General features: G+C 60.5%; 3 protein-coding genes across 6 annotated transcripts in view; 1 reads left to right on the top strand and 2 right to left on the bottom strand.

Annotated features, from left to right (window-relative positions):
- The window catches only part of IFT172 (intraflagellar transport 172), a 149,256-nt gene extending 133,814 nt beyond the window's left edge, over window positions 1-15,442 (top strand). For 3 of the 4 annotated variants that reach the window (XM_084623126.1, XM_084623125.1, XM_084623127.1), the window contains 7 exons: window positions 2,411-2,530; window positions 3,891-3,986; window positions 10,789-10,848; window positions 12,638-12,736; window positions 13,408-13,561; window positions 14,490-14,581; window positions 15,261-15,442. In XM_084623126.1, the coding sequence (XP_084479252.1) occupies window positions 2,411-2,530; window positions 3,891-3,986; window positions 10,789-10,848; window positions 12,638-12,736; window positions 13,408-13,561; window positions 14,490-14,581; window positions 15,261-15,350 (711 nt within the window). In that variant the 3' untranslated portion in view covers window positions 15,351-15,442. Of the gene's footprint in view, window positions 1-2,410; window positions 2,531-3,890; window positions 3,987-10,788; window positions 10,849-12,637; window positions 12,737-13,343; window positions 13,562-14,489; window positions 14,582-15,260 lie in introns of those variants that run through there. The other variant, XR_014710812.1, reaches the window with a different exon arrangement.
- Window positions 15,443-16,210: 768 nt separating this feature from the next.
- KRTCAP3 (keratinocyte associated protein 3) lies at window positions 16,211-22,714 on the bottom strand. The gene is given in 10 exon segments (XM_084623130.1): window positions 16,211-16,516; window positions 16,519-16,561; window positions 16,563-16,629; window positions 16,631-16,770; window positions 16,772-16,843; window positions 18,905-19,039; window positions 19,156-19,356; window positions 21,022-21,081; window positions 21,567-21,751; window positions 22,572-22,714. Coding segments are annotated over 10 exon segments (951 nt in total). The 5' UTR covers window positions 22,597-22,714; the 3' UTR covers window positions 16,211-16,493.
- Window positions 22,715-23,558: 844 nt separating this feature from the next.
- NRBP1 (nuclear receptor binding protein 1) overlaps window positions 23,559-26,556 on the bottom strand; it is a 78,567-nt gene continuing 75,569 nt past the window's right edge. The window contains exons 13-18 of the mRNA XM_084624302.1: window positions 26,120-26,170; window positions 25,855-25,990; window positions 25,705-25,758; window positions 25,154-25,217; window positions 25,019-25,074; window positions 23,559-24,606 (exon numbers count right to left, since the gene is read on the bottom strand). Coding sequence (XP_084480428.1) covers window positions 24,508-24,606; window positions 25,019-25,074; window positions 25,154-25,217; window positions 25,705-25,758; window positions 25,855-25,990; window positions 26,120-26,170 — 460 coding nt within the window. The 3' untranslated portion in view covers window positions 23,559-24,507. The remainder of the gene's footprint in view (window positions 24,607-25,018; window positions 25,075-25,153; window positions 25,218-25,704; window positions 25,759-25,854; window positions 25,991-26,119; window positions 26,171-26,556) is intronic.

The raw sequence follows: 26,556 nt of genomic DNA on the forward strand, positions 1-26,556 counted from the left end.
ACCACGGCTCCCTCTGCCCCCCACAGCCCAGCGCCCACGGCTCCCTCTGCATCCCCCCCACGGCTCAGGGCCCACGGCTCCCTTTGCCTCCCCCTCCACTGCTCAGCGCTCACGGCTCCCTCTGCCTCCCCCTCCACTGCTCAGCACCCACGGCACCTTCTGCCTATCCCCCACTGCTCAGCGCCCACGGCTCCCTCTACGTCCCTCCCACTGCTCAGCACCCACGGCACCTTCTGCCTTCCCCCCACTGCTCAGCGCCCACGGCTCCCTCTGCCCCCCCCCCACTGCTCAGCACCCACGGCACCTTCTGCCTATCCCCTACTGCTCAGCGCCCACGGCTCCCTCTGCCTCCCCCTCCACTGCTCAGCACCCACGGCACCTTCTGCCTTCCCCCCACTGCTCAGCGCCCACGGCTCCCTCTGCCCCCCCCCCCACTGCTCAGCACCCACGGCTCCCTCTGCCTCCCCCCCATTGCCCAGCAACCACGGCTCCCTCTGCCCCACGCTGCTCAGCGCCCACGGCTCCCTCTGCAACCCTCCCCACTGCTCAGCGCCCACAGCTCCCTCTGCCCCACACTGCTCAGCGCCCACGGCTCCCTCTGCATCCCCCTCACTGCTCAGCGCCCACGGCTTCCTCTACCCCCCACTGCCCAGCACCCACAGCTCCCTCTGCGTCCCCTCCCACGGCTCCCTTCACACCCCACTGCTCAGCACCCACAGCTTCCTCTGCCTCCCCCCCACTGCTTCCTCGGCCTACCCATTGCTCAGCACCCACAGCTCCCTCTACCCCCTACTGCTCAGCACCCACAGCTCCCTCTGCCCCCCACTGCTCAGCGCCCACGGCTCCCTCTGCCCCCCACTGCTCAGCGCCCATGGCTCCCTCGCCCTACCCATTGCTCAGCACCCTCAGCTCCCTTTGCCCCCCACTGCTCAGCACCCACAGCTCCCTCTGCCTCCCCCCCAACTGCTCAGAGTCCATGGCTCCCTCTGCGTGTCCCCCCCACGGCTCCCTCTACACCCCACTGCTCAGCACCCATGGCTTCCTCTGCCTCCCCCCCACTACTCCCTCGGCCTACCCATTGCTCAGCACCCACAGCTCCCTCTACCCCCTACTGCTCAGCACCACAGCTCCCTCTGCCTCCCCCCCCCACTGCTCAGCACCCACGGCTCCCTCTGCATCCTCCCCACTGCTCCCTCGGCCTACCCATTGCTCAGCACCCACAGCTCCCTCTGCCCCCCACTGCTAAGCGCCCATGGCTCCCTCTGCCCCCCACTGCTCAGCGCCCATGGCTCCCTCTGCCTACCCATTGCTCAGCGCCCACGGCTCCCTCTGCCTCCCTCCCACTGCTCAGCACCCACGGCTCCCTCTACCCCTTTCAAGGTTCCTTCCCCACTTTGAACTCTAGGGTACAGATGTGGGGACCTGCATGAAAGACCCCCTAAGCTTATTCTTACCAGCTTAGGTTAAAAACTTCTCCAAGGTACAAACTTTGCCTTGAACCCAATGCTGCCACCACCAAGCGTCTTACACAAAGACCAGGGAAAGAGCCCACTTGGAGACGACTTCCCCCCAAATATCCCCCCAAGCCCTACACCCCCTTTCCTGGGGAAGGCTTGATAAGAATCCTCACCAATTTGTACAGGTGAACACAGACCCAAACCCTTGGATCTTAAGAATAATGAAAAATCGATCAGGTTCTTAAAAGAAGAGTTTTAATTAAAGAAAAGGTAAAAGAATCACCTCTGTAAAATCAGGATGGTAAATACCTTACAGGGTAATCAGATTCAAAACACAGAGAATCCCTCTAGGCAAAACCTTAAATTACAAAAAGACACAAAAACAGGATTATACATTCCATTCAGCACAGCGTATTTTACCAGCCTTTAAACAAAAGGAAATGTGAGGCATGTTCTAGCTAGATTACTTACTAACTTAACAGGAGTTGTAAGGCTGCATTCCTGATCTGTTCCGGGCAAAAGCATCACACACAGACAGATCCTTTGTTCCCCCCCTCTCCAGATTTGAAAGTATCTTGTCCCCTCATTGGTCATTTTGGGTCAGGTGTCAGCGAGGTTCTCCTAGCTTCTTAACCCTTTATAGGTGAAAGGGTTTTGCCTCTGGCCAGGAGGGATTTTATAGCCCTGTATACAGAAAGGTGGTTACCCTTCCCTTTATATTTATGACAACCCCCCACTGCTAAGCACCCACAGCTCCCTTTGCCCTCCACTGCTCAGCACCCACGGCTTCCTCTGCCCCCCACTGTTCAGCATCTCAGCTCCCTCTGCCCCTTCCATCCCCTTCCAGCATTGCTTAGCACCCACTGCTTCCCCGCCTGCCCAGCCCTGCCCTGGATGCTCTATGGCCTGGCTGCCACAGCCCCCACGTACTCACATGCTCCCTCTCTCTGCAGTGTGAGAACCTCGTGAAGTCGAGCGAAGTGAACACTCCCGCGCACGAGGAGTTTGAGACCATGCTTCTGATATCACACTACTATGCCACCCGCTCCGCTGCGCAGGGTGTGAAGCAGCTGGTAAGGCCTGCCGTGCCCTCTGCTCGGCCTCCGTCCCTGGGATCCATGGGCGGGCGGCGCTGGAGGCAAAACAGCTGGTTGGGGTCTTCCCCAGTGCATTCAGCCATTGCAGAGGGTGCTGCCCGGGGGAACGTGGGAATGGTGCCCCAGCCCCGCCAGAACCAGGGGTGGCCTTGGGGATCCCTGCTGTGAGAGTGCAGAGTGACACGCTGCAAGCCAGCACACAGGAGGAGCCCTAGCAACATGCTAGGAATTCAGCCTTCGGGGAGGGCCCCCTTACCACCCCCTTCACAGGCCTCATGCAGACTTTCGTGCCTTCCGCCTGACAGGCTGTCCTAAATATAAAGGGAAGGGTAACCACCCTTCTGTATACAGTGCTATAAAATCCCTCCTGGCCAGAGGCAAAATCCTTTCACCTGTAAAGGGTTAAGAAGCTAAAGTAACCTCGCTGGCACATGACCCAAAATGACCAGTGAGGGGACAAGATACTTTCAGATCTGGAGCAGGGGAAAAATGCTTTTGTCTGTCTGTGTGATACTAACTTTACAGGAGCTGAAGTGCTTGCATCCTTGATCTGTTCCCGGCAAAGGTATCACTGAGACAGACAAAAGCCTTTCCCCCCCCCCTCCAGATTTGAAAGTATCTTGTCCCCTCATTGGTCATTTTGGGTCAGGTGCCAGCGAGGTTACCTTAGCTTCTTAATTTAATTGGGGATTGGTCCTGCTTTGAGCAGGGGGTTGGACTAGATGACCTCCTGAGGTACCTTCCAACCCTGATATTCTATGATTCTATGAAAGGGTTTTGCCTCTGGCCAGGGGGGGTTTTATAGCACTGTATACAGAAGGGTGGTTACCCTTCCCTTTATTTTTATGACACAGGCCTTGGTAGCCAGCCATAGATGGACAGACAGCGGGCAAGACTCTCCAGGGCTGACACTGAGTTCCGGGGATCCAGGCGGGGCAGAGAGAGGGCCGGGCTCTCTGAGGCTCAGACACTGGGTGCTGGGGATCCGGGCAGGGCAGAGAGAGGGCAGAGCTCTCCGGGTCTCAGACACTGGGTGTTGGGATCCAAGTGGGGCAGAGAGAGGGCAGAGCTCTCCGGGGCTCGGACATTGGGTGCTGGGGATCCAGGTTGGGCAGAGAGAGGACAGGACGCTCCAGGACTCAGACACTTGGTGCTGGGGATCAGGGCGGGGCAGAGGGAGGGCAGGGCTCTCCGGGACAGAGACACTTGGTGCTGGGGATCAGGGCGGGGCAGAGGGAGGGCAGGGCTCTCTGGGGCTCAGACACTGGGTGCTGGGGATCCGGACTGGGTCACTGTCTCTCATACATGGTGGCTCTCAAGGCATCTTTGCCCGCAGGATGTCTTGGCGGCCAAGCTCTCCATCTCCCTTCTGCGCCACACTGAGCTCATCCCCGCAGACAAGGCCTTTTATGAAGCTGGCACAGCAGCCAAGGTAAGAGGCAACCTGATTCGCAGGAGCCAGAGGCAGGAGGGCCTGGTCCCTGGCTCCCATGGGCTCTCTGTCTGCTGTGGGGGAATTGGTCCTTCTCTGGCAGCTTTCCCTCCCTCCCTTCATCCTGCCTGGTGGGCTCCTGCCTCCACCTTCCACCAGCCCCTTGGCAAATGTGGCTGCAAATGCCCCTCCTCTGGGGGTTCTCCATGAGTATGTATCCCATGGGAGCATGAGGAGAGAGTGACGTGCCTGGCAGGGGAGTGGGTGTCCTCAAATTGGGGAGGGTGGGAGGGTTAGGGATTGAGGGATGGGTATGGGGCCCTGGGAGTCAGCGATTCCCCCCTTGTTGCACCCCTGGCCCCCACCCCTGATTGGGGACCGGGAGGATCTGGTCCAGGAAAGCTGCCCTCCTATGCCACCTAGGGTCCTTAATTACCTTGACCAGTCCCCGGCCTGGACCTCCTCTGCCATCAATCGCCCCTCCAGCTTCTTTCCCCCCCACTCAGCAGACTGTGCAGGGAGGGTGTGATGGGAGGCGAGCCACAGAGACCGTCAGCGGGGCTTGGGGAACTAGTGTCATCAAGCCAGCCACAGGTTGCGTCTCACACTCTACCTGCCCCAGGTAGCCCCTGCTGGTGCACTCTAGTACCCGGGGTATGTTGAACATAAGCCTCCTGTCCACCCTTGCTGCAGAGTCAGTGCATGGCCCACTGGGGCAACGGAGAAGAACGCCCCACATTCGCTGTGTTCATCAGACCGGAGTAGTGGTGAATGACACGTGGACTCGCACACACACTCGTAAAATATGCCCATGCTGGGATCTCACAAAACTGGGTGACTGGGCAACAAAATGGCAGGTGAAATTCAGTGTTGATAAATGCAAAGTAATGCACACTGGAAAACGTAATCCCAACTCTACATATACAACGATGGGGTCTAAATTAATTGTTACCACTCAAGAAAGAGATCTTGGAGTCATTGTGGATAGTTCTCTGCAAACATCCACTCAATGTGCAGCAGCAGTCAAAAAAGTGAACAGAATGTTGGGAATCATCAAGAAAGGGATAGATAATAAGACAGAAAATATCATGTTGCCTCTATATAAATCCCTGAGACGCCCACGTCTTGAACACCGTGTGCAGATGTGGTCGCTGCATCTCAAAAATACATTGGAATTGGAAAAGTATAGAAATGGGCAACAAAAATGATTAGGGGGGTGAAATAGCTTTGATATGAGGAGAGAGTAATAAGACTTGGACTGTTCAGCTTGGAAAAGAGATGACTAAGGGGGGATCTGATCGAGGTCTATAAAATCATGACTGGGGTGGAGAAATTGAATCAGGAAATGTTATTTATTGCTTCACGTAACACATGAACCAAGATCACCAAATGAAATGAATAGGCAGCAGGTTTAAAACAAACGAAAGGAAGTATTTCTTCACACAATGCACAGTCAGGCTGTGGAACTCTTTGCCAGAGGATGTTGTGAAGGCCAAAACTATAACAGGGTTCAAAAAAGAACTAGATATGTTCATGGAGGATTGGACCATCAATGGCTATTAGCCAGGATGGGCAGGGATGGTGTTCCTAGCCTCTGTTTGCTAGGAGCTGGGAATGAGCAACAGGGGATGGATCACATGGTGATTGCCTGTTCTGTTCATTCCCTCTGGGGTACCTGGCACTGGCCACTGTTGGAAGACAGGATACTGGACTAGATGGACCTTTGGTCTGACCCAGTCTGGACATTCTTATGTTCCCACTCCTGTATGTTACTCTGAAACCACTCCTGTATGTTGACATGGGACTTGGTAGCTCCAGGGAGACAAATGGATGTCAACACTTCCAAAACCTGCGGCAGTGAGTCTGGGAGCCCTGGTCTAGACTCAGGCTTGCGGGGCTCATGGTACAGCGCTAAAAACAGCTATGGAGACAGGCGGGCCCGAGCTCTGAAGCTGTGGTGGGGTTGGGTTTCTGAGTCTGAGCTCCAGCCCGAGCCATAACATACACACAGCTGTCACAGAGACACAGGCCCAGTGCTCTGGAACTGCTCTGTATGAGGCCAGACAGGACTCTGGTGTAGCATGCCTCCCCTCACACTATCATCAGGGCAAGAAGAGTTTTCAGCTATGGCCTTTCTGGGTCTGACCTCAGAGCATTCAGGACCCCTATTCTCACCATGCGCTTCCCGCAGCAGGTCCACCTGAACGGGACCCCTGGGAAAGCCAGAGGGGCCCTGCCCCCCAGCTTTGCAGTCAGCCGTGACTCTCAGCCAGCGTGTAAAACAGAAGGTTTCTTAGTCGACAGGAACATAGCTCAGAACAGAGCTTGTTAGCACAGAAAGCAGGACCATTCAGTAAAGTCCATCTTGCGGGGATCCAGGCCTCATGCCCTGGACTTTTCCCCACTCCAAGTCCCAGACAGGAGACTGACTGGCTTCCAGTGGCCTAACCTCCAAAAGGCCTGTTGCCCCTTCTCTGGTTTTTATCTTGCTTCCTAGGCAAAGTGTCACCTGGTTGCATCCCCCTCCTGGGTCTCAGGTTACAAAGGGCACCGTCCATCGCTTATGTGCAGGCAGCTGGAGCCGCCTCACCTGCCCCCGAGGGTCTCAGCAAAAGTCACACCCTTATTCCCACCACCTTAAACATTGGTGCAGCACACAGGGAAACTGAGGCACACACCATATTTATGCAAAACAGTAAGATTCACATCGGCTCATGTGCAGCATAACAAGGGGAAAAAACCCACTTCATCACAACAGCTGTTTTTAGCTCTGTAGTGCAAAGCCTGCATGCCCAAGTCATGGGCTCTGAGGCTTGCTGCTGTGGCCTTTAAAATGCTGTGTTGATGAACCCCAGCTCCCCTGGGCCAGCTCTTGGCTTCAGACATGATCATCCCGAGCCAGGGCTGCAGCCGTGGTTCTTTCCCCAGACACGAATCCCTGGGGCGGAAAGTGGCCACTACTGCACAGCAGCCAAGCAGGGTGAGCCGGTGAGGGCCCAGGGGAAGTGGAAGCAGAGAAGTTAAAATTCGTGGATTTGCAAGTCGAATTTTACAGCTGAAATTTAACAAACTAGAACTGATGTGGAAAACCATTCATTACTGAGTCCAGGGAGAAAAGGAGTACTTGTGGCACCTTAGAGACTAACCAATTAGTCCCTAAGGTGCCACAAGTCCTCCTTTTCTTTTTGCGAATACAGACTAACACGGCTGCTGCTCTGAAATGAGTCCAGGGAGCACTAGCTCAGTATGGTTTGTGCTGGGTTCCTCTCAGGTCAGCTCTGACCTGGGACATTATTTCTCAGATCAGATACTTGGTTAGTCTTAGCCAATCGACAAGTTTGTTAAGTCACCCAGAACCATGGAGGTATGTAATGAACAGGTTTGTGGCTTATGCTCAAATAGCAGATGTTCTAGGCACATACGGACCACACCAGTGTTTTACAAACCCTGGCCAAAGACCAGCATTGAGGGCAAGCAGTTATACCATAAAGCAGTGAACTCACCACTCATCAGCTTTCGTACCTCTAATAAGGTTATGACATGTCATGTGATCCTCCAGTGAATGAGGGGGCACTTGTCTGAAGGTGTTTGGTTTGAAAGGAAAGCTTTCTCTGAAGGTCTCTAAGACCAATGTCCTTGGATTTACAAAGGGAAAGCATGCATATAGCATTGCTTAGTTAAAAATCCTCAAATAGAATTCCTTGAGGGAGAGAGCTGTCATGGACTCAAAGGGTCAGGGCTATGTCCCAGCCTGGGAACAGTCTCTGGGAGGGGGCCTTCAGTGGGCCAGACGGGGTCTCACCGCCTCCTGAGACTGGTCCTCTGAGCCTGCAGTCCCCTGCCCCACCCCAGAAGCTCCAGGCAGCAAGTCCAGCTGAGACAGATCCTGGGGGAGATGTGTCCTCTCCTCAGGGATCAGTGCCCCTTGCCCAGTGTCTGCAGGGACACTCATCCAGCGCTGTGAAACCAGGTGGGTTTATTAGTCACCTGGCACATGGCCCAGGCAGCCCCTCGGGTGGCCCAGAGAACTGATGGTTACAGCCCAGACCAGCTGCAGTGACCCCCTTGGTTCACGCTCTGTCTGTCTCTCCATCCAACCTTGGTCAGACTCCAGGCGAGAGCCCGACCACTTCCAGGCCCTAGCTCTTATCTCCCCTCTCGCACCTCTCCAGTCCATTAATCTTGAGCTAGGGGATTGTTGTTCAGCTTCCCTAAAGGAGGTGGGGACGTCCATCTCCCTCTCGGTCCTTGATCACTATGTGCAATGTCCTGGCGATCAGATTCACCAGTCTCCTCAGCTGCTCCACTGAGATGGAGACTAAGTCCCACATAGCTGGGCCACACCCATCCTCTGTCTCTTTGCCTGCCCTGAAAGCAAACAGCTCTTTTCCACCCACTAGGTAACAATGCAGCATATAGGGGAAACTGAGACACAAACAGGACTCATAACAATATTACAAAATAGTCCCACTGGCAGATGCAGACTCAGCAAGGAAACATTCAGTTACTTCTGTTAAAGAACACAGAGTCTGCAATGACATCTTGCCATTCTCAGGCCTGGTAACCCTGGGAGAGTTTGCCCCCGGGCCTGGTCTGAGTGTGTGGTAGCATTTCCATGTTCTGCGGCTTCTTGGGGGCTTCAGCAAGCTCTGAGTTCCCTGCAGGGCCTTGATTTATACCAGTGTCAGGTTTGTGGAAGGCTTTATAACTAAACAGAGGGGAGAGGAACAGTCCCTCCCTGGTTAAACGACTAACAGCAAGGTGGAGATTTTATTTAAACTTGCCATTTTCTATCCCTGAGGGATTGAGATACCAACTTCATTTTATCTGGGATTCCTTCTTCGATGGTGTCTCCCATTTAAGCTGGGCATTGCTGCTCTTCCTTTGTCTTTAGCTAATAGGAGAGCTAGCGTCTGCAATCAGCACAGCAGTGGGTGGCTGTGACTGTGGGTGTGTCCCTGGTTCAAGGGCCAGCAGGAGCTGTAGTTATTAGTAATGTATTCCAGGCATACTTGACATCAGTACGTCTCCCAGAAGGACCTGCCGTCCAACGGGAAGTCCGAACTCACCACACCCCCATCAAAGCAGCCAGTAGAGAGGGATGGGGAAAGGCTCAGCAGCCAGCCCTGGAACCCAGACTCTGCCTCTGCCCCAAGGGCCATGCCACAGCAAAGGACTCAGTCATGTCTAGAAGTGCTGGCAGGTGCCAGACCGTGTTCTCTGGGGTGGGGGACTGTGTTCCTGCTCCCCAGCTTACCCTGGGCAGGGAGGGGAGTCCCAGTGGGCACTGATGTGCCTGGCAGCAGGGCCTGCAGCGCGACCTGGCTCCAGGTTTGCTGGGTGCAGGGCCCGTTTGTCCTAGAGCAACAGCGTGTCACTGCAGGCTCCTGCTGCTGGCGCTGGGGAAGAGACCCGCTGCACAGCACTGCATTTAGGAAAGGGCTTGAGGTGACCTGACGCAGCTCAGGAGAGGGCTCTGGGCATTGCTGGGCCAGCACAGCGAGAGCTCAGCTCAGCATGCACAGGGATCCCAAAAGCAAACGCCATGTGCAGCAGGATGGTGGTGATATGGAGAGTACCTAGTGCCTTCATATAGATCAGTATCACGGTGGGGACTGTGTGCAGTGCTGGGTCCCTCGTCTCAGACTATTGCAGAACAGGGGGTTCAGAGAGATTAAAACGATTGGGACTGTTCCCTTAAGAGATAAATAAGAGGGGATGTGACAGAAGCACCTAAAATAATGTCTGGCCTAGAGAAGGGAGATCGGGCGCTTTTGCTCTTCTTGTCTCATAACGTAAGAACAAGGGTGCATTAAATGCAATTCAAATGGGGGAAATTCAGACCCAGTGCAAGGGAATACTTTTTTGCACCATGCATTATTAGCCTGTGGAACTCATCTCCACATGACGTTGTTGAGCCCAAGGACTTGGCAAGATTCCAAAAGGGACTGGACATTTACCTGGATTATGTTACTATCCAGCGTTACCAGAGTTAATGCTAGAAAAAAAAATGGTGGAAGGAATTTTTAACCTGTTTCAGGGGTTAAGCGTGGCTTGTCAGTGCTTTGTGGTACAGACTGTTCTTTAATTCTGTGTCTGTACAGTGCCTAGTGCCATGGGGGCCTGGCCCATGAGCAGTGCTACTAGGCACTGCGTTCATGTCTAGATGCAGTTACTGCACAGCAAGCTAGGGCTGTCTGCAGTGCTCTAGCCCACCATGTGCTGACTGTCTCTGGCACCCTGCTTGTGCTTCTGTCTACTCCACTTTACAACAGGAGTAGCTCAAAGTGGGCTGCTGGGAACCTTTAGTGCCTGGTGAAGGGGCCCAGGGGCGGGGAGTGCAGGGCAGGCTAGTGTGTGGTAAATTCATGCCCCAGCTTGCCGCACACTCAACAACCCCACAAATAAATAATCTGAACTCTAAGTATGAGCACCCAGGATGAGATCCTCGTGAGGGCAGGTTATCACACATCTGCTGCTTTGGGGGTCTTATGGTCTCACACCTGCCTCTGATGTAGCTGGGGCTGTGACGGGCCTTGAGGCTGTGCAAGCTGGGGATGCCGCTGTTCTCTCTGAACCCTGCAGATTCACTCCCCCACAAGGCTTCTTTGCCTGGTTTTCCCCCCCGAATCCTGGCTGCTCAGGAAGGCGCAATGCAGGTGCCCCCCGTTGTCCTGCTGAATTGTTACTGCTCTTAGCCCAGAGGGCATTTCTCCACATCACCGGTGCGTGGGACATGGCTGGGGCTCCCCAGAGCATCACTTCCCACCACTCACACTCATTCTTGCTTTCTCTGCACTAGGCGATCGGCTGGGAGAACATGGCATTTATCTTCCTGAACCGATTCCTGGACCTCACAGACGTGAGTAGCGCATCAGGACGAGGGTAAAGGCGGCACAGGGGTGGGTCGCTGTGAATGTGGGGGCCTTGAGCTGCTCGGGGCCCTAAGCAGGGATACTAACAGTGAATGCGGGGGCCTTGAGCTGCTCGGGGCCCTAAGCAGGGTTACTAACAGTGAATGCGGGGGCCTTGAGCTGCTCGGGGCCCTAAGCAGGGATACTAACAGTGAATGCGGGGGCCTCGAGCTGCTCGGGGCCCTAAGCAGGGTTACTAACAGTGAATGCGGGGGCCTCGAGCTGCTCGGGGCCCTAAGCAATTGCTCAGGCTGCTTACTCCTAGCGCCGGCTGTAGGGGGCAGGCTGTTCTGAGTCGGGGGGCTGCAGGGGAGGTGCCCATGGAAAGACAGAGAATGTTCCAGCCCTGCCTTGAGGACCCACGGGGAGAGCGGGCCCTGTGTTAAGGTGCATCTGGCTGAACACTGCAGGTTGGAAATGGCACAGCGAAACTGCGGCTTGTACGAGCAAAGCCTGGCTGCGTGTCGGAGCAGCACGGCCCCTAGCCCAAGAGGCTTCCAGGCCAGAAGGGCCATGATGCCTGGCCTGGAGGTGGCTCTGAACTAGGGAGGGAAGCTGTTCTCATTTCCTGACACTTCAGCTGCTGCCCGTACAAGAATCAGGAAGCGAAGCATCCAGCTCGGCCCTTTCCTTGCACTCCTGTTGGTCCGGCACACAGCAGAGACCCCAGAGCATCTGGCAAGTGGGGTCACTCAGGTTCCAAACTGCAGCAGCAGCTGCTCGAGTGGCGGTCCTGTGCCTGTTTCCATTCTAACCCTGTGCTCCTTAGCAGCAGGGGCCAGCTGTGGGACCCAGTTCCCCGGCACCCTGGCCAAGGGTGTTAGTTGCTGTCCTGTTGGCTGGGACACACTCCATTGAGAATTGAAAGACAGCAGCATTTGATTATAGCTTTATGGAAAATAGGTCTCATAAGAGAAGCTTCTTCTCATAAGCCTGGCTGCTAAACTTCTGTCAGGGCTGCGGTTTAGTCCTGCTCGACAGACCATACGAAAGTTAACGCGATGCCAAATCAGTAGCACCCATATTAAATGGATTGAACAGCGGCTAGCTAGTGGATGTCAAAAAGTCAATGGGCAGTTGTCATCCAGTGGGGGCGGGGGGTTCTAATGGGGTGCTGCCCAGGAGCTGCTCTCAGCTCCATGTTATTCAATGTCTTCTTCGAGGATCTGGTTGAAAATATAAAAATCTCTGGTGATAAATCTTACAGTGTACAGAAAATTCGGTAAATCATGATGGGGACACGTGGGTTCCACTGAGCAACCTGGCTCCCATCGTAAGCTGGAGGCAGGGTTGTTGGAGCCGGGTCGGCCCCAGGGTATGAGACAGACAAGGTGCGGGAGGGCATAGCTTGTATTGGACCAAGAGAGCCCTGCACAGAGGTCTTACTCTCAGGTGTGAGTGCCAAAGCGTGCATTGCTCACCCACAGAAGCTGGTCCAATACAAGCTATTCCCTCACCCACTCGGCAGTATGCTGGGTGCATGTGAACAGAGCTAAATGCCAGGACGTACCCTTGGAACAGAGAATGTAGGTCCCGCAGGATGGGGCCTGGCTCACTGGGTGGAAGAGCAGTTGACTGCAAGGTCAGGGCTAATGTGAGCCATTGGTGTGTCCGCTAAGAGTGGCAAACGCATCTCCTGGGACCCTGCTGCGGCCATTGCTGATGCGGGAGGTTTGGGCTGCCTGGCCTGGCACTGCAGGATGCTGTCCCCCCCAGCACTCTCCCTCTGCCCCCCAGGCCATTGAAGAGGGCACGCTCGACGCCCTGGACCATGTCGACTTCCAGAACACAGACATCCCCTTCGAGGTGCCACTCCCGGCGCACCAGCACGTGGCTGTGAGTGTTGTCCGTGTTCTCCACCCCCCGCTTCCCTCAGCCCCAGGACAGGCAGGTTGTGAGGCAGCAGGGCCCAGCTGTCAGCAGTAAGCGGGGGTGTGCAGGATCTGACCCTCAGCAACAGGAGGTGGGGAGTGCGAGGGACCAGGCCCCCGGCTCTCAGGACTGTGGGAAGTGAGGAAGGGGCTCCCAGCTCTCAGGACCGGGGGAAGTGAGGGAGCAGGGCCCCAGGTCTCAGCAATAGGGGATGATGCAAGGAACCAGGGCCCCAGGTCTCAGGGCCAGGTGAGTGGGGGGAGGGAGGGACCAGGCCCCCAGGTCTCAGGACCAGAGGGTTAGGGGGTCGAGGGGCCAGACTCCCACCTCTCAGGAACACGGGGGAGGGTGGCTCAAGGGACCAGGGCCCCAGCTCTCAGGACTGGGGGGTAAGGGAAGCGAAGGATGAGGCCTCAGCTCTCAGGATCAGGTGAGTGGGGGGTGAGTGACCAGCCCCCCCACCCTGCACCCCTCCCAGCTCTCAGGACCAGGCAGAGGACACAAGGGACCAGGGCCCCCTCTGTCAGTGGGGGTTCAGGATCTGGGGGCCTGACCCCCGCCCTGGTCTCAGGGCCGGGCCAGGCCAGCTCGCAGGGCGGTGCCCGGAGTCAGCAGTGATCTGTGCTGCGTGGCAGGAGGCGACACGGGAGGAGATCAGGGACTGGGTGCTCACCATGTCCATGGATCAGCGGCTGGAGCAGGTTCTGCCCCGAGATGAGCGGGACACATACGAGGCTTCGCTGGTGGCCGCAAGCACGGGCGTGCACTCCCTGCCTTGCCTCCTCACCGGTGAGTCCCTGGACATTTAGCCCCTCGGGGATGGGGGAGCAGGATTGGGACCTAGGGGGGCAGGAATGAGATCTGGGAGCGGCGAATTGGCGGTGGTGGGGAGGTTTGGCACAGAGGAGGAAGGATCAGGACCTGGGGAGTAGGGGGGCAAGATTTGGACCTGGGTGGGCAGGATTGGCGGTGGGGGGGAGATTTGCAACCTGGGGGGGGAGGCGGGCTTGGCAGGGGAGCAGGATGGAGAGAGGTTTGGGACCCACGGGGGCAGAATTGGCAATGGGGAGAGGTTTGGACCAGGGGGTGAGGTTTGGGACTGTGGAGGAGGATTGGGACCCGGTGGCGGGGGCAGGTTTGGGCCATGGGGGTGGATTGGTAGTGGGGGGGGATTGAGACCTGGGGGAGAAGGGTTGGTGGGGGGAGGTTTGCGACCGTGGAGGAGGATTGGGACCTGAGGGGAGCAGGGTTGGTGGGGAGGAGGTTTGGGCCCGGGGGGGCGGATTGGGACCTGGGGGGGAGCAGGGTTGGTGATGGAGAGGTTTGGGACCTGGGGGGAGCAGGCTTGGTGGGGGGGAGGTTTGGGACCGTGGAGGAGGATTGGGACCTGGGGAGAGCAGGCGTGGTGGGGAGGTTTGGGCCTGGGGGTGGAATTGGCAGCAGGGGGCATCAGACACTGGCGAGGGAACTGCAGACGAAGGCCTCGGGCATGGGGCAGGGTCCTGGCACCTGAGATCCTGGCAGGGGAATTGCTGTGTGTTGGGGCCCCCGCCCCCGCATGGCACCTCTGGGCCCCCGTGCTGGCTCTGCCCTGGGTGGTGCTGTTGGCTAAGCGCCTGGGCCAGGCCCCTGGGGGTGGTGCCGGCAGGGCTGGGGGTCGGGCAGCGCTGGGCTCAGCCCAGCTTGGCCCCGCTCAGCAGCGTCTGTCTGTGGCCAGGCTACCCTGTGCTGAGGAACAAGGTCGAGTTCAAGCGGCCTGGGAAAGAAGCCAACAAAGACACATGGAACAAGTTTCTGATGGCCGTCAAGGTGAGGGGGGGCAGGGCCTGTCTTCAAGGGAGGGGCTCAGCGCCCAGCACGGGGGGGGGAGAGCCTGTCTTCATGGGAGGGGCTCAGCGCCGGGGGGGGGGGCGCGCAGGACAAGGCAATGGCTCTGGCTCACTCACAGGCCTGTGCCCACTGGGAGGGAGAATGGGGGGGCAGCCGTTCACCCCACCCCCTCGCCCAGCGCTTCTGAGCTGCAACAAAGGCAGGGGATCTAGGGGCATTGGCTCCCCCAGGGGGAACTGGCTGAGCCCAGCAGGGGAAGACGTGGCTGGGTTTAGCCCTCGTATGGGGTCTCAGCCTGGCCCAGCCCCACCTCAGGTGAACATCCCCCAGCGTCACGCAGCCCCCATGTGCATTATCCTGCTGGGCTTCCCCCTTTCCCAGGCTCTGCCCCATGCCCACCCCCAGTGGGCCCCAGGGACCAGGGCCGTGCCCCACCCTGCCCCAGTCCAAGGGACAGGCTCCTGTCTGCCCTAGTGCCCCATGGGGGCAGGAGGCATGTGAGGTAGGGGGGCTGGGCCCAGCTGCTGCCTGGTCATGCACCTGCTCGGGGGCTGGGCTCGCACTGTCCCCCAGGAGGGAGTGGGAGGATGCGCTGAATCCCCCAAGCCCGGGTGGCTCCGCGCAGCCTGTGCCCAGCACCTCCTCTTCTCTCTTGCAGACGTCCCATAGCCCCGTGTGCCAAGACGTGCTCAAGTTCATCGGCCAGTGGTCTGGGGGGCTGCCGAGCAGCAGCCTCTCCTTCCAGTGAGCGGCCGCCAGGGCTGAGTGGGGCCCCGCTTTCCCCGCCCCCTCACCGCTCCCCAATAAAGCAGGCTATGGAACCCCAGCTGTGATCCTGGATCCCGTGTCCGGCCCTGCTTGCGAGTCCTGCGCTTCCTCTGGGGGTGGGCAGCATCCCATTGCCTCCAGCCCATGGCACCCCAGGGCCTGGCCAGGCCGCAGGTGAGCACAGGAGCCCAACACAGGCTCGCATCACCTGGAGGGCCCTGAAGTGATGGGGCTCAGGCCAGGCTCAGAGCAACCGAGAACGAGCACAGGGGCCCTGCCCTCCAGACCGCTCCCTGCGGGGTCGGGTAGGCTGGGCCCTTCCGCTGCCTGGGGGATGCAAGTGCAGGGGGAGGACTGAGCGCCGAGCAGCAGGCCCCGAGTGTGTAAGCAGAGCGTCCAGCACCCCACATCTTCCTCTAGGGCTGAGACCCCCCGAACAGCGAGCTGGTGAACAACGGGCTGGCCCCAGAGAGAGTCCTTCCTGCACCATGGCCCCAGTGCCAGGCTCCTCCCCTTTCTTCAATGCCCCACCCACTGCAGGCTCCACCCCTTCAACATGCCCTGCCCCTTGCAAGATTCCTCCTCCCTTAACACCCCCACTGCCAGGCCTCTCCCTGCTCTAGTGCACCAGTCCCATTGCCACGCTCCTCCCTCTTCTACACACAGACCCACCCACAGCCAGACTCCTCTCCCTGCTATACTGACCGCAGTTACAACCTGCTTCCCACTGCGGCTCAGCCCCCCTCAGAGGACAGCCAAGGGCTGTACCCAGTGACTCTCTCGCTTGCAGCAGCTCACCCAGACTCAGGGAGTCGCTTGGGAAGCCAGGTCCCAAACCACTGAGAGTTTATTAACCATGTTTATTCGGATGGTGCCTGAGGGCCAGCCAAGCCCCGTGTGCTAGGTACAGGACAGCCCCAGAGCCGTGGCCTGTCCTGGCGCCACAGACTTGGCAGGGCCTGGGGCCGAGCACACCCGCAGCGTGCCGGGGCGAGGGCCGGTTCATGCCGTGGCTGGGTGTGTGGGTGGGAGGGGGCGAGCTAAGGGGCAAGTGTGGAGTGAGGCTGAGGGGAAGAGCTGGAGGGAGGGGTGCTGAGAAAGGCCAGCCCCACCTGCAGCGGGGTCACTGGCTGTCCAGATGTCTCTCCCCTCCTCGCTGGTGTCTCTGGTGGGATCCCTTCCCCCATGGCCCTATGGGGCTGGGAATGCAGCACAGCATGGTGGGAAGAGCCCCAGGAGGGCTGGCAGCAGCAGGACTGGCACGAGGGGGACAGCCGCGGGAGCCCTGATACCAGCAGGGCCCTGCCACAGCAGCCGAGAGCCTGCTCCCCCAGGAACAGTCTGCTGGGAGGGGCAGCTGCCCCCTCCCTCCTGGCCCTGCGTTCTGCCTCTCCCATGGGGCTGCATCAGCATGACGGGCACTTCACTCACCCGCTCCCGGCCGATGTGGCCGGGGGGGTCCTGGAGCAGCGCCTGCGAGAGAAAGAAACTGTCCAGCTGTGGTGGCTGCAGACCCCTGCGGCCCCTGCCGGGCGGCTGCACCACAGAACTCGGACCCTGGCGCGGGCCGGGAGGGGGCAGGAGCCCCGGCATGGGCAGGGAATGGGGCCCTGCCAGGCGGTGGCACCGTGGGACTCAGAGCCCCGCGCGGGCAGGGAACGGGGCCCTGCACAGCCAGGAGGGGGAGTGACAGGGTCCCCATTGCCTGGGTGGAAGTTGCACCGGGTTGAGCAGCTCCTAGCCAGGCTGGGCTGGACAGTCAGAGACCCACCAACCCAGCGGGTTCCCCCATGTGCCCCTTTCCCCCTGCTGGGCCAGGTGACGCCACACACTCCCCTCACCTCTGCCCCTAGGCCGGGGCCCCGTCCGCCACAGCCAGCAGCTGGCACAGCTCTTGCTTGTGCCGGTCCTCAGATGCCACCTCCTTTGTTGCCATCTCTTCCTCCAGCTGGAAAGGAACGCAGATGCCTGAGCGAGGCACCCTGGGCAGCAGCACCCCAGGGGCAGTGTGATGCCAGGGCTGGGGTGACTGAACCCCCAGGGAGGTGTGCAGGGGTCATAAGAACAGCCAAACTGGGGCAGACCAAAGGGCCACCTAGCGCAGTCTCCAGGTCCCACAGCGGCCAGTGCCAGGTGCCCAGGTTCTCAACCAGGGGTCTGGGGCCCACTGCGGGGCCATGAACATGTTTCAGGGGGTCCCCCAAGCAGGGCTGGCATTAGACCTGCTGGGGCCCAGGGCAGAAAGCCAAAACCCCACCACCCAGGGCTCCAAGTCCTGTCACCTGGGGCTGAACTTAACTTCGCAGGGCCCCCTGTGGCATGAGGCACCAGGAAATTGCCCTGCTTGCTACCCCCTAATGCCGGCCCTGGCTTTTATATACAGAAACACAGTTGTTGTTGGCCATGGAGTTTTTAATAGCACGCTTTGGGGTTCGGAAAGGAAAAGCTTGACAACCCCTGCCCCAGAGGGAATGAACAGGGTAGTTGTCAAGTGATCCATCCCATTCTCCAGTCCCAGATTCTGGAAGGCAGAAGGTGAGGGACACCCAGAGCATGTGATTGTGTCCCTGCCCATCCTGGCTAATAGCCATTGATGGATCTACCCTCTGTGAATTTATTTGAGTCTTTTTTCAGCCCAGTTATACTTTTGGCCTTCACAACATCCCCTGGCAATGAATTCCACAAGCTGTGTGTTGTGTGAAGAAATACTTCCATTAGTTTGTTTTAAACCTGCTGCCTGTTAATGTCATTGGGTGACCCCCAGTTGTTGGTTTATGAGAAGGAGTAAATAACACTTCCTGATTTACTCTCTCCACACCAGTCATGATTTTATAGGCCTCTGTCATATCCCCCATTAGTCGTCTCTTTTCCAAGCTGAAAAGTCCCAGTCTTATTAATCTTTCTTCATATGGAAGCTGTTCCAGACCCCTAATCATTTTTGTTGCCGTTTTCTGAACCTTTTCCAATTCCAATATATCTTTTTTGAGATGGGACGACCACATCTGCACGCAGTATTCAAGATGTGGGCGTCCCATGGATTTATACAGTGGCATTATGACATTTTCTGTCTCATTATCTCTCTCTTTCCTAACGGGTCCCACCATTCTGGTAGCTGGTTTGACAGCCGCTGCGCATCGAGTAGATTTTTTCAGGGTTGAAGCTGGATGAGCAGTGTCACATGCTGCTGTGTGGGCAGAGCATGGGGGGCAGATGAGGGACAGCCCCTCTATCAGCCCTGGGGAGACACCCCTGGCCCTGCACTGTAATCTGGACCCTCCCACCCCAAAACCCATACATATCTGGCCTTGGACCCCCCCCCAACCCCACACTTGCTCTGGCCCCTCATTCCCTTCACACCCGAGGGGGGTGCAGCACCTCTCAGTGGGTGTTGGGGACACCACCCCGGGACCCTGTGCTCAGGGTTACAGCAGCTGAATCTGTCTGGTGCACCAAATGGGGAGAGCCCCACCCCCCCGAGAGAGTCCCTGGCAGGGCCAGGGGAAGAAGGGGGCGGTTCTGGCTGGAACCTCTGACCTGCTGGCGGATGTAGGTGTCTGCACAGGGGCCGATGCCGCGGAGGATCAGGGACACCACACAGCACCTGCCGGAAAGCGCCGCTTCGACCGCAGCCATCACCATGGAGGGGAACCAGAGCGCCAGGGCCGTGTCCTGGGGGGTGTGCAGTCAGGTCAGGGCGTGCAGCAGGGGGGCGTGCAGGGAGCAGGGGAGCCCAGCCCGCCAGGGGCGACGGATGGGCAGGGCCCAGCTCCGCAGCAGGGACTCACGTAGATGCGGGTGGTGTTGAAGGGGCAGTCGTTGGTGGCTATGGCAGCCCGGGCGTCGGCTGGGAGGGCGGAGCTGTTGCATCCCTCGATCAGGCGGCGCCCCCTGCTGGCGATGGTGAGGGAGACGGCCAGGGCCAAGCCCAAGCTGCAGGCCGCGGAGAGCAGGCAGTTCAGCAGCGAGACGCACAGCAAGGCCCAGTGCTGCGGGCAGAGACCAGAGCTGGGGGGCAGGCGGCCGGGCAGCCACGGGGCGTCGCCCCACCCCCCGCCAGGGGCCACTCACCAGCTCCAGCAGCCCGGGGTGAGGTGGGCAGCGGCCCTGGGCCCCACACGCCCAAGCAGGGACCCGACCCCTCCCCTCCTCCAGCAACTGGAGCAGCTGCTCCCAGACGAACGTTTCCCTGGGCCTCCAACGCCTCCCTGCACCCCAGGCCCTTGCAGCCCTACGGGGCCCAGCCCCACCCCCGTGTCCATGTGAAGCTGCAGGGGTCAGGGTCTCCCCTGCCTCGCCCGTTCCAGCACTACCCGATCCCTGCACTAACGAGCACGGGCGCCTGGCAGCCGTTGCCCTGGCCTCAGCTCTTGGCAGCCCCTTCCCCCACCCCCCGGTGACTGCGCCTGGCACCGTCCTGTCTGCTTACAGCTGGTGGCAGACGCACCCTTTGCCAGCCTAGCCACGGGGAGGGCTTGGCACAAACCCTGGGTGCCCTCTGCCTCCTAGTGCCCCAAGGCCCCACTTCTGCGCCTGGCTTTCCCTTGGGGACGGGCCATCCTGCACCGAGCCAATGCTAGTGTCTGAGCCGAGACACCTGCATTGCACCATGCTGCACAGCGCAGCCGCGGCCCAGCCATGGGGTGGGCGGACCTGCCCCCCCGCGTGTGTCAAGGGCTGTGGGGTTGCCTGTGAGCGCTTGGCGGCAGGGAGGGGCTGTCACATATTTACACAGCACAAGGTAGGGCCTTGGCCTTGGCTGGGGAGAGCAGGGGGTGCCTGGCACGGGCTGGGGAGGCCTTACTCAGCCAGGGGAGGTCTGTCCGTGCACCTGGCATGCATGGGCGGAGGCGGGGACAGGGAGCAGCCCGGATGGAAGGAGCTGGGGCCTTATCTGCAGCAGGTGTGGCCGGCGGAGGACACAGCTGAAAGCAGGCTGGGCCCACACAGCAGAGACAGGCACCTCAGGGAGCAAGGTCCAGGGAGCGGCTGCTGCAGGAGCTGGGCCACGGCCCTGAATGCTGCTTCCTGCCCGAACTCAGCCCCCCTCCCCCCCGGGGCTGTGACCGCAGCATTGCCCCCCATCCCCTGGCTGTGATCCCAGCACTGGCCTCCCCCTCCCACCCTGGGTTCCCCGGCTGTGACCCCAGCACTGGCCTCCCCCTCCCACCCTGGGTTCCCCGGCTGTGACCCCAGCACTGGCCACCCGCTCCCACCCTGGGTTCCCCGGCTGTGACCCCAGCACTGGCCACCCGCTCCCACCCTGGGTTCCCCGGCTGTGACCCCAGCACTGGCCACCCGCTCCCACCCTGGGTTCCCCGGCTGTGATCCCAGCATTGGCCACCCGCTCTCACCCTGGGTTCCCCGGCTGTGACCGCAGCATTGCCCCCCATCCCCTGGCTGTGACCCCAGCATTGGCCTCCCCCTCTCACCCTGGGTTCCCCGGCTGTGACCCCAGCATTGGCCACCCACTCCCACCCTGGGTTCCCCGGCTGTGACCGCAGCATTGGCCTCCCCGTCCCACCCTGGGTTCCCTGGCTGTGATCCCAGCATTGGCCTCCCCCTCCCACCCTGGGTTCCCCGGCTGTGACCCCAGCACTGGCCTTCGCTCCACCTGGCCCTGCAGCCCCGCCGGCTCCCCAGCGCTCACTCACCAGGGCTGCCTTGAGGAGGTTCTGGGACACCAAGATGGCCACAATCCCAGCAGTGATGCTCTAGGGAAAGATGGGGGGAAGGGTCAGTCCCTCCCCCAGTGTATGCCCCCCCCGGCCGCAGCTGCCCCAGACCCTGGGGCTGGTCCCTGGGGCATAGCAAGCAAAAGCATTGTTAAATCAGGGGCCCTATGGCCCAAAATCAGCCACACCCATGCTCTGACCCTGGCGTTTGGGCAGGAAGGGGGCAGGACTGGCATCTCACCGCTGCAGGGATTCTGCTTTCTGCTCCTTGCACGGGCCCAGTGGCCTCAGTTTCCCGCCCAGCTTCTAGCTGCGCTCAGCTGCCCAGCACGTGTCTCCCTCCGGGGTCAGCGGGCAAGGGCCGCCGTGTCCCTGCAGGCTCAGGCTCGCCGGGCACATCGCTGGGGCTCACCCCACGGGGCTACGCAGGGACTCCTGCAGGCAGCTGGAGCCCCAGGGACACCGGGGGGGAGCAATGGGGCTACGGGTGCTGGAGCAGGGCCGGCCGGCGGGGCCTCACTCACCAGCAGCCCGGAGCCGACGGAGATGACGTTGGCAGTCGTGTACTCGGAGGTGACCGTGCGCTCAGGGTTGGCCACGTGGCGCAGGACGGTGCCGTGCACGATGGCCCCCAGGATGAAGTTCAAGTGGCCCAGGATGATCAGGGTAATGCCAGAACGCATGAGGCTCTGGGGCCCGTGCCCCAAGTCTGCAAGAGAGGCAGGCGTCAGGCATGGGGGGGGGGCACTGGAGAGAATCACACACAGCGTAAGGGCCTAGTAGCCCCCAAGGGGCATGGGGGGGAGGTGCCCAAGTGTGCTGAGGGGGGTCACGCATTGCAGGGGAGAGGGTACCCGAGTGCAATGGGTGGGAAATCACACATGGCATGGGGGGAGGGTATCTGAATGTGCCGTGGGGGGGTCACACATGGCATAGGGGGAGTGTACCTGAGTGTACAATAAGGGGGGTCTTCACACACAGCGGGGGGGACACACCTGAGTGTGTACTGGGAGGTCACGCACGGCAGGGGGGGAGGGTACCCAAGTGTGCACTGGGGGAAGTCACACACAGCAGGGGGGAGACACCTGAGTGTGCAACGGGGGGTCACAGCAGGGGGGAGACACCTGAGTGTGCAACGGGGGTCACAGCAGGGGGGAGACACCTGAGTGTGCAGTGGGGGGGTCACGCACGGCGGGGGGAGACACCTGAGTGTGCAGTGGGGGGGGTCACGCACGGCAGGGGGGAGACACCTGAGTGTGCAGTGGGGGGGGGTCATGCACGGCAGGGGGGAGACACCTGAGTGTGCAGTGGGAGGGAGACACCTGAGTGTGCAGTGGGGGGGGTCACGCACGACAGGGGGGGAGACACCTGAGTGTGCAGTGGGGGGGGGGTCACGCACGGCAGGGGGGAGACACCTGAGTGTGCAATGGGGGGGTCACGCACGGCAGCCGTGAGGGAGATGGGTGTTGGGGGGCGGTTCGAGGAAGGCCCCCCCCCGAATGGGCTCCGGGCGGGACCCCGGCACTCACCGAACCCGCAGCGGCCGCAGCCCATCCCGCCGGTTCCGGGCTCCGTCACCGCCCCGCCGGCAGCCACCGGCCCAGCCCGGATCAGCCTCACAGCCCGGCGCGGAACCCAGGAGTCCGACGCCGGCCCCCCACCCCCGCGCGGAACTCAGGAGTCCGGCCCCGCCCCTCCACCCCTCCACCCCCGCGCGGAACCCAGGAGTCCGGCCCCGCCCCTCCACCCCTCCACCCCCGCGCGGAACCCAGGAGTCCGGCCCCGCCCCTCGCCCTCCCGGCGCGGAACCCAGGAGTCCGGCCCAGCCCCTCCACCCCCGCGCGGAACCCAGGAGTCCGGCCCCGCTCCTCGCCCTCCCGGCGCGGAACCCAGGAGTCCGGCCCCGGCCCCGATCCCCCTCTCGGAACCCAGGAGTCCGGCCCCGGCCCCGATCCCCCTCTCGGAACCCAGGAGTCCGGCCCCGCCCCTCCACCCCCGCGCGGAACCCAGGAGTCCGGCCCCGGCCCCGATCCCCCTCCCGGAACCCAGGAGTCCGGCCCCGGCCCCGATCCCCCTCGCGGAACCCAGGAGTCCGGCCCCGCCCCTCCACCCCCGCGCGGAACCCAGGAGTCCGGCCCCGGCCCCGATCCCCCTCGCGGAACCCAGGAGTCCGGCCCCGCCCCTCCACCCCCGCGCGGAACCCAGGAGTCCGGCCTCCCGGCAGAACGATTGATCCGGGGGGGGTCTCTCCACCTTCCCCTCCGAGGCCGGCGAGCCCGGGCCTGGGGGTCCCGCGCCGGGAGCTCAGTCCCCGGCAGCGCTGGAGGGAAGGAGCCGCCCCCTCCCCGTGGCGGCTGCTCCACGCGTGCCCGGAGCCCCCGGGGGGTCGATGCCCCCCTCAGGCCCACACAGCGGGGGGGCGGCTGTAGCCCCGCCAGGGCCGCCCCCCGCCGCCCCCCTCGGCCCCCCACGGGCGGAGGTAGAGGGGGCCCAGCACACATGGCAAAGAGGCGGTGTTTACTTATTTACAAAACAGTTTATTAAAATAGGAAACGATAGAAACTAGAGCCCGAGGCTCCAGGGGCCAGAGGCAGCGGCCCTGGCCCCTGGGGAAGGGGCTGCAGGGGGGAGCGGAGTGGGTGGGAACAGGCCTGGCTCAGGGGACTGGGAGCAGGGCTCAGAGCCCCCCAACCCCTCCAGGGCGACGTGGGGCAGAACTCACGCAGGACGGCCCACAGCTCCCCAGGCCCAGGGGCCAGTCTCCTACCCAGGGGGGCTCTAGGGCCAGCAGGGGGAAGAGCAGTACCCAGGTGCCCCTCCCGCAAGAGCCTGCTGGGGGGCACCTGAGAGTGCTCCAAACACCTGCTCCCAACCCCACCCCTGCCCAGCTCGCTCCAGGTCCAAGAGGGCAGTGACTACCCCTGCCCCAGGGCTCCAGCCCAGCCTCGGCCAAGCTGCTGCGTAACACACGTAAACAAGAGGGATAGAGAGCCACAGGGTGAAGCGCCAAGGGGCTGCTGGGGGCGAGGGTGAGCAGGGCGCGTTGCAGAACCCCCCTCACCTCTGCCCCGGGGGATGAGTACAGAACAGTGCTAGAGGCAGACAGCAGGTGTGGTGCGCATGGGGGTAGGGGGCTCCCCTCTTTTCTACCTTTAAATAAAAAGATTTCTGTCCTGTGCAAAAGAAAACCCACCAAACTTTGTACAGTTCCAACAGACCAAATACCATGCACATTCCCGCGGGCCGGCTGGCCACGCCGCCCCACACAATCCCAACAAAACACGGCTCAAATAATACTGACTCGCAAAGTCCCCTTTAATAGGCAGGCAGGGCAGACTGTCGCTGGGCCTGGCGACGGCACATGCAGGATGAGCTTCCAAGCGCAGCGTCTAGGGTCTCGCTGGTGCCCTACACAGATGGACAGACTCTGAAAAGGGTCATGGGCCGGCCAGCGTGGAGGGGCTGCTAGGATGACACGGTCACCGCCGTCAGGGCTCCATTCCGGGCATAGAAGAACTTGCTGAACGCCTCTTCAAGTAAACAGGTAAGTCTGTTCTGGTCGGCCTGGGGAGAGCAGAGCAGTGAGCAGGGTGACTCTGCACGCCAGGCCGCCCCAGCTGGCACCCCCGGGCAGGCAGAGGGCAGGGGCAGGCAAGCTGGGCCATAGGCCTGACCAAGCCCACATCTGAGAGACTGGGGTGGAGGGAGCAGCAGGAGCCTGGCCCTGGAAGGGGAAGACTGGTGGGGACAGCAGGACAAGAAACCCTGTGGCCTGTGCGCTGAGGGGAGGGGGTTGGACTAGATGACCTTCTGGGGTCCCTTCCAACCCTGATATTCTATGATTCTATGAGGGGCAGCCCACAAGCACAGCTAGGTGAGCAAAAGGGGCTGACACAGGAATAAGCTTGGAGAGGTGTGGGGGGGACCCATGCAGCCAACTCCCCCTCGTGCCAGCAGGGGTGAGGCAGGAGCTCACCTCACTGATGAACCCCAGCTGTACCAGCTCGGCCGCCAGCTCCTGGATATTGTCATCTACAACAGAGAGGACTGAGTGAGTCCTGGACTGGCGGGACGCCCCACAGCCCAGGGGAGGGGAAGGGCAGGTACTTACTGGGCAGTAAGTCACAGCTCAAGTGTCTATTCAATTTGTCTTCCAGTTTCAGCAGCAGCGTCAGCTGCAGGAGAAAGGTGGACATGAGAAGGAGCCGCAATTCCTGCATGAGCTGGGGGGCTGCCACGGCCCGGGTGGCCCCTGCCCTTTACTCCCCACCCTGCCCCCCTCCGTACTTCGAGCAGTGCCTGGAGCAGGCCCAGTACAATCCCCTCTGCTCCCCGCGGGACAGTATGCGCCACACCCAAGCCAGGAAATGCCAGGCTCTCTCCTGCACAAGGAGCGTGGATCCCGCAGGGACTGCGCTGCACCAGGTGGGCTGCCAAGCTCTGCCACGGATCACCAAGCCTGTCGTGGCTTTGGGCCCTGCATACTGGAGACCTGCCGGGGCAGCAGGGCTCAGCAGCCAGCACGTCCAGGCCACAGCACGGCTCACCCCACCACTGCTGCCAAGGGGGAGCCGAGACGTTTGAAGCAGCCTGTTCAGCAATGGTGCCTTAAGACCCTGCCCGTACAGAGCACACGTGTGCAAGAGGGAGACGGAAACGTACGTGGTGCTTGACTCCCTCCTCCACTGACTCAATGTTACACTGCATTAGCACCACCTGAAAGGGAAGCAGAGAGGCCACGTGACTCCAGCTGCCACTGCACGGTGCAGCCACTAAGGGGAGAGCAGCAGCAGCATCTCCTCCCCGTCTCACCTTGCGGGTCTCCACCTCAGCAGGTTCTGGCGTTGGGGTTTTCACTGACGGGGGGACAATGGGGGACTTCACCACCTCCTGCTGGGGCTGCTGGGGCCGAGGCATCCCAAAGGCTGTGAGTGGGTAGATGCCGTTCCTGCAAGAGGAGCAGCGTTATGGAGGGCGCTTGCCTTCTCCCGGTGAGCGGAGGCAGCGTCCAGGAACCTGCCCAGGGCCAGCTGCAGGCAGGAGAGTCTCACGGCATAGGAGGGGGATGGCATCTTACCTCACATCCTCCAGGAACTTGTCCAGCTCCAGTGCCGGGGACTGGGAGAAGCTGGAAAAAAAAAAAAGGGGGCAGTGAAGTCACAAGACAAGCCAAACCGAGCCTGTGCCGCCTCCCTGCCCAGTGCCATGGGGGGGCTTGCCTGACAGTTCTCTCCTCATTACAACCAGAAGGTAGAACCTCTCCCCTGTGCAATGCAGGGGCTGGAGGCTCTAGGACTAAGCCCTGCCCTTCAGCCTGGGCCCTCCAAGGGGCTCTTCCAAAGCTGAACACACTAGGAGCTTTAAGGGAAATTAAGCCCTAACACAACGGTAGCCCTGTCTCCCTGTTGACCAGCCTGTTAACACACCACAAAGTGTATTGCAGCCATTTAGCCAATGCCAGGAATCAATGGACAAGGAGAGGCCCTGCGAGTGGAGAAGGCACCCTGCTGCACA

This window comes from Lepidochelys olivacea (genome assembly GCF_965140295.1).
Source record: "Lepidochelys olivacea isolate rLepOli2 genome assembly, chromosome: 3".
Lineage (NCBI taxonomy): Eukaryota > Metazoa > Chordata > Testudines > Cheloniidae > Lepidochelys > Lepidochelys olivacea.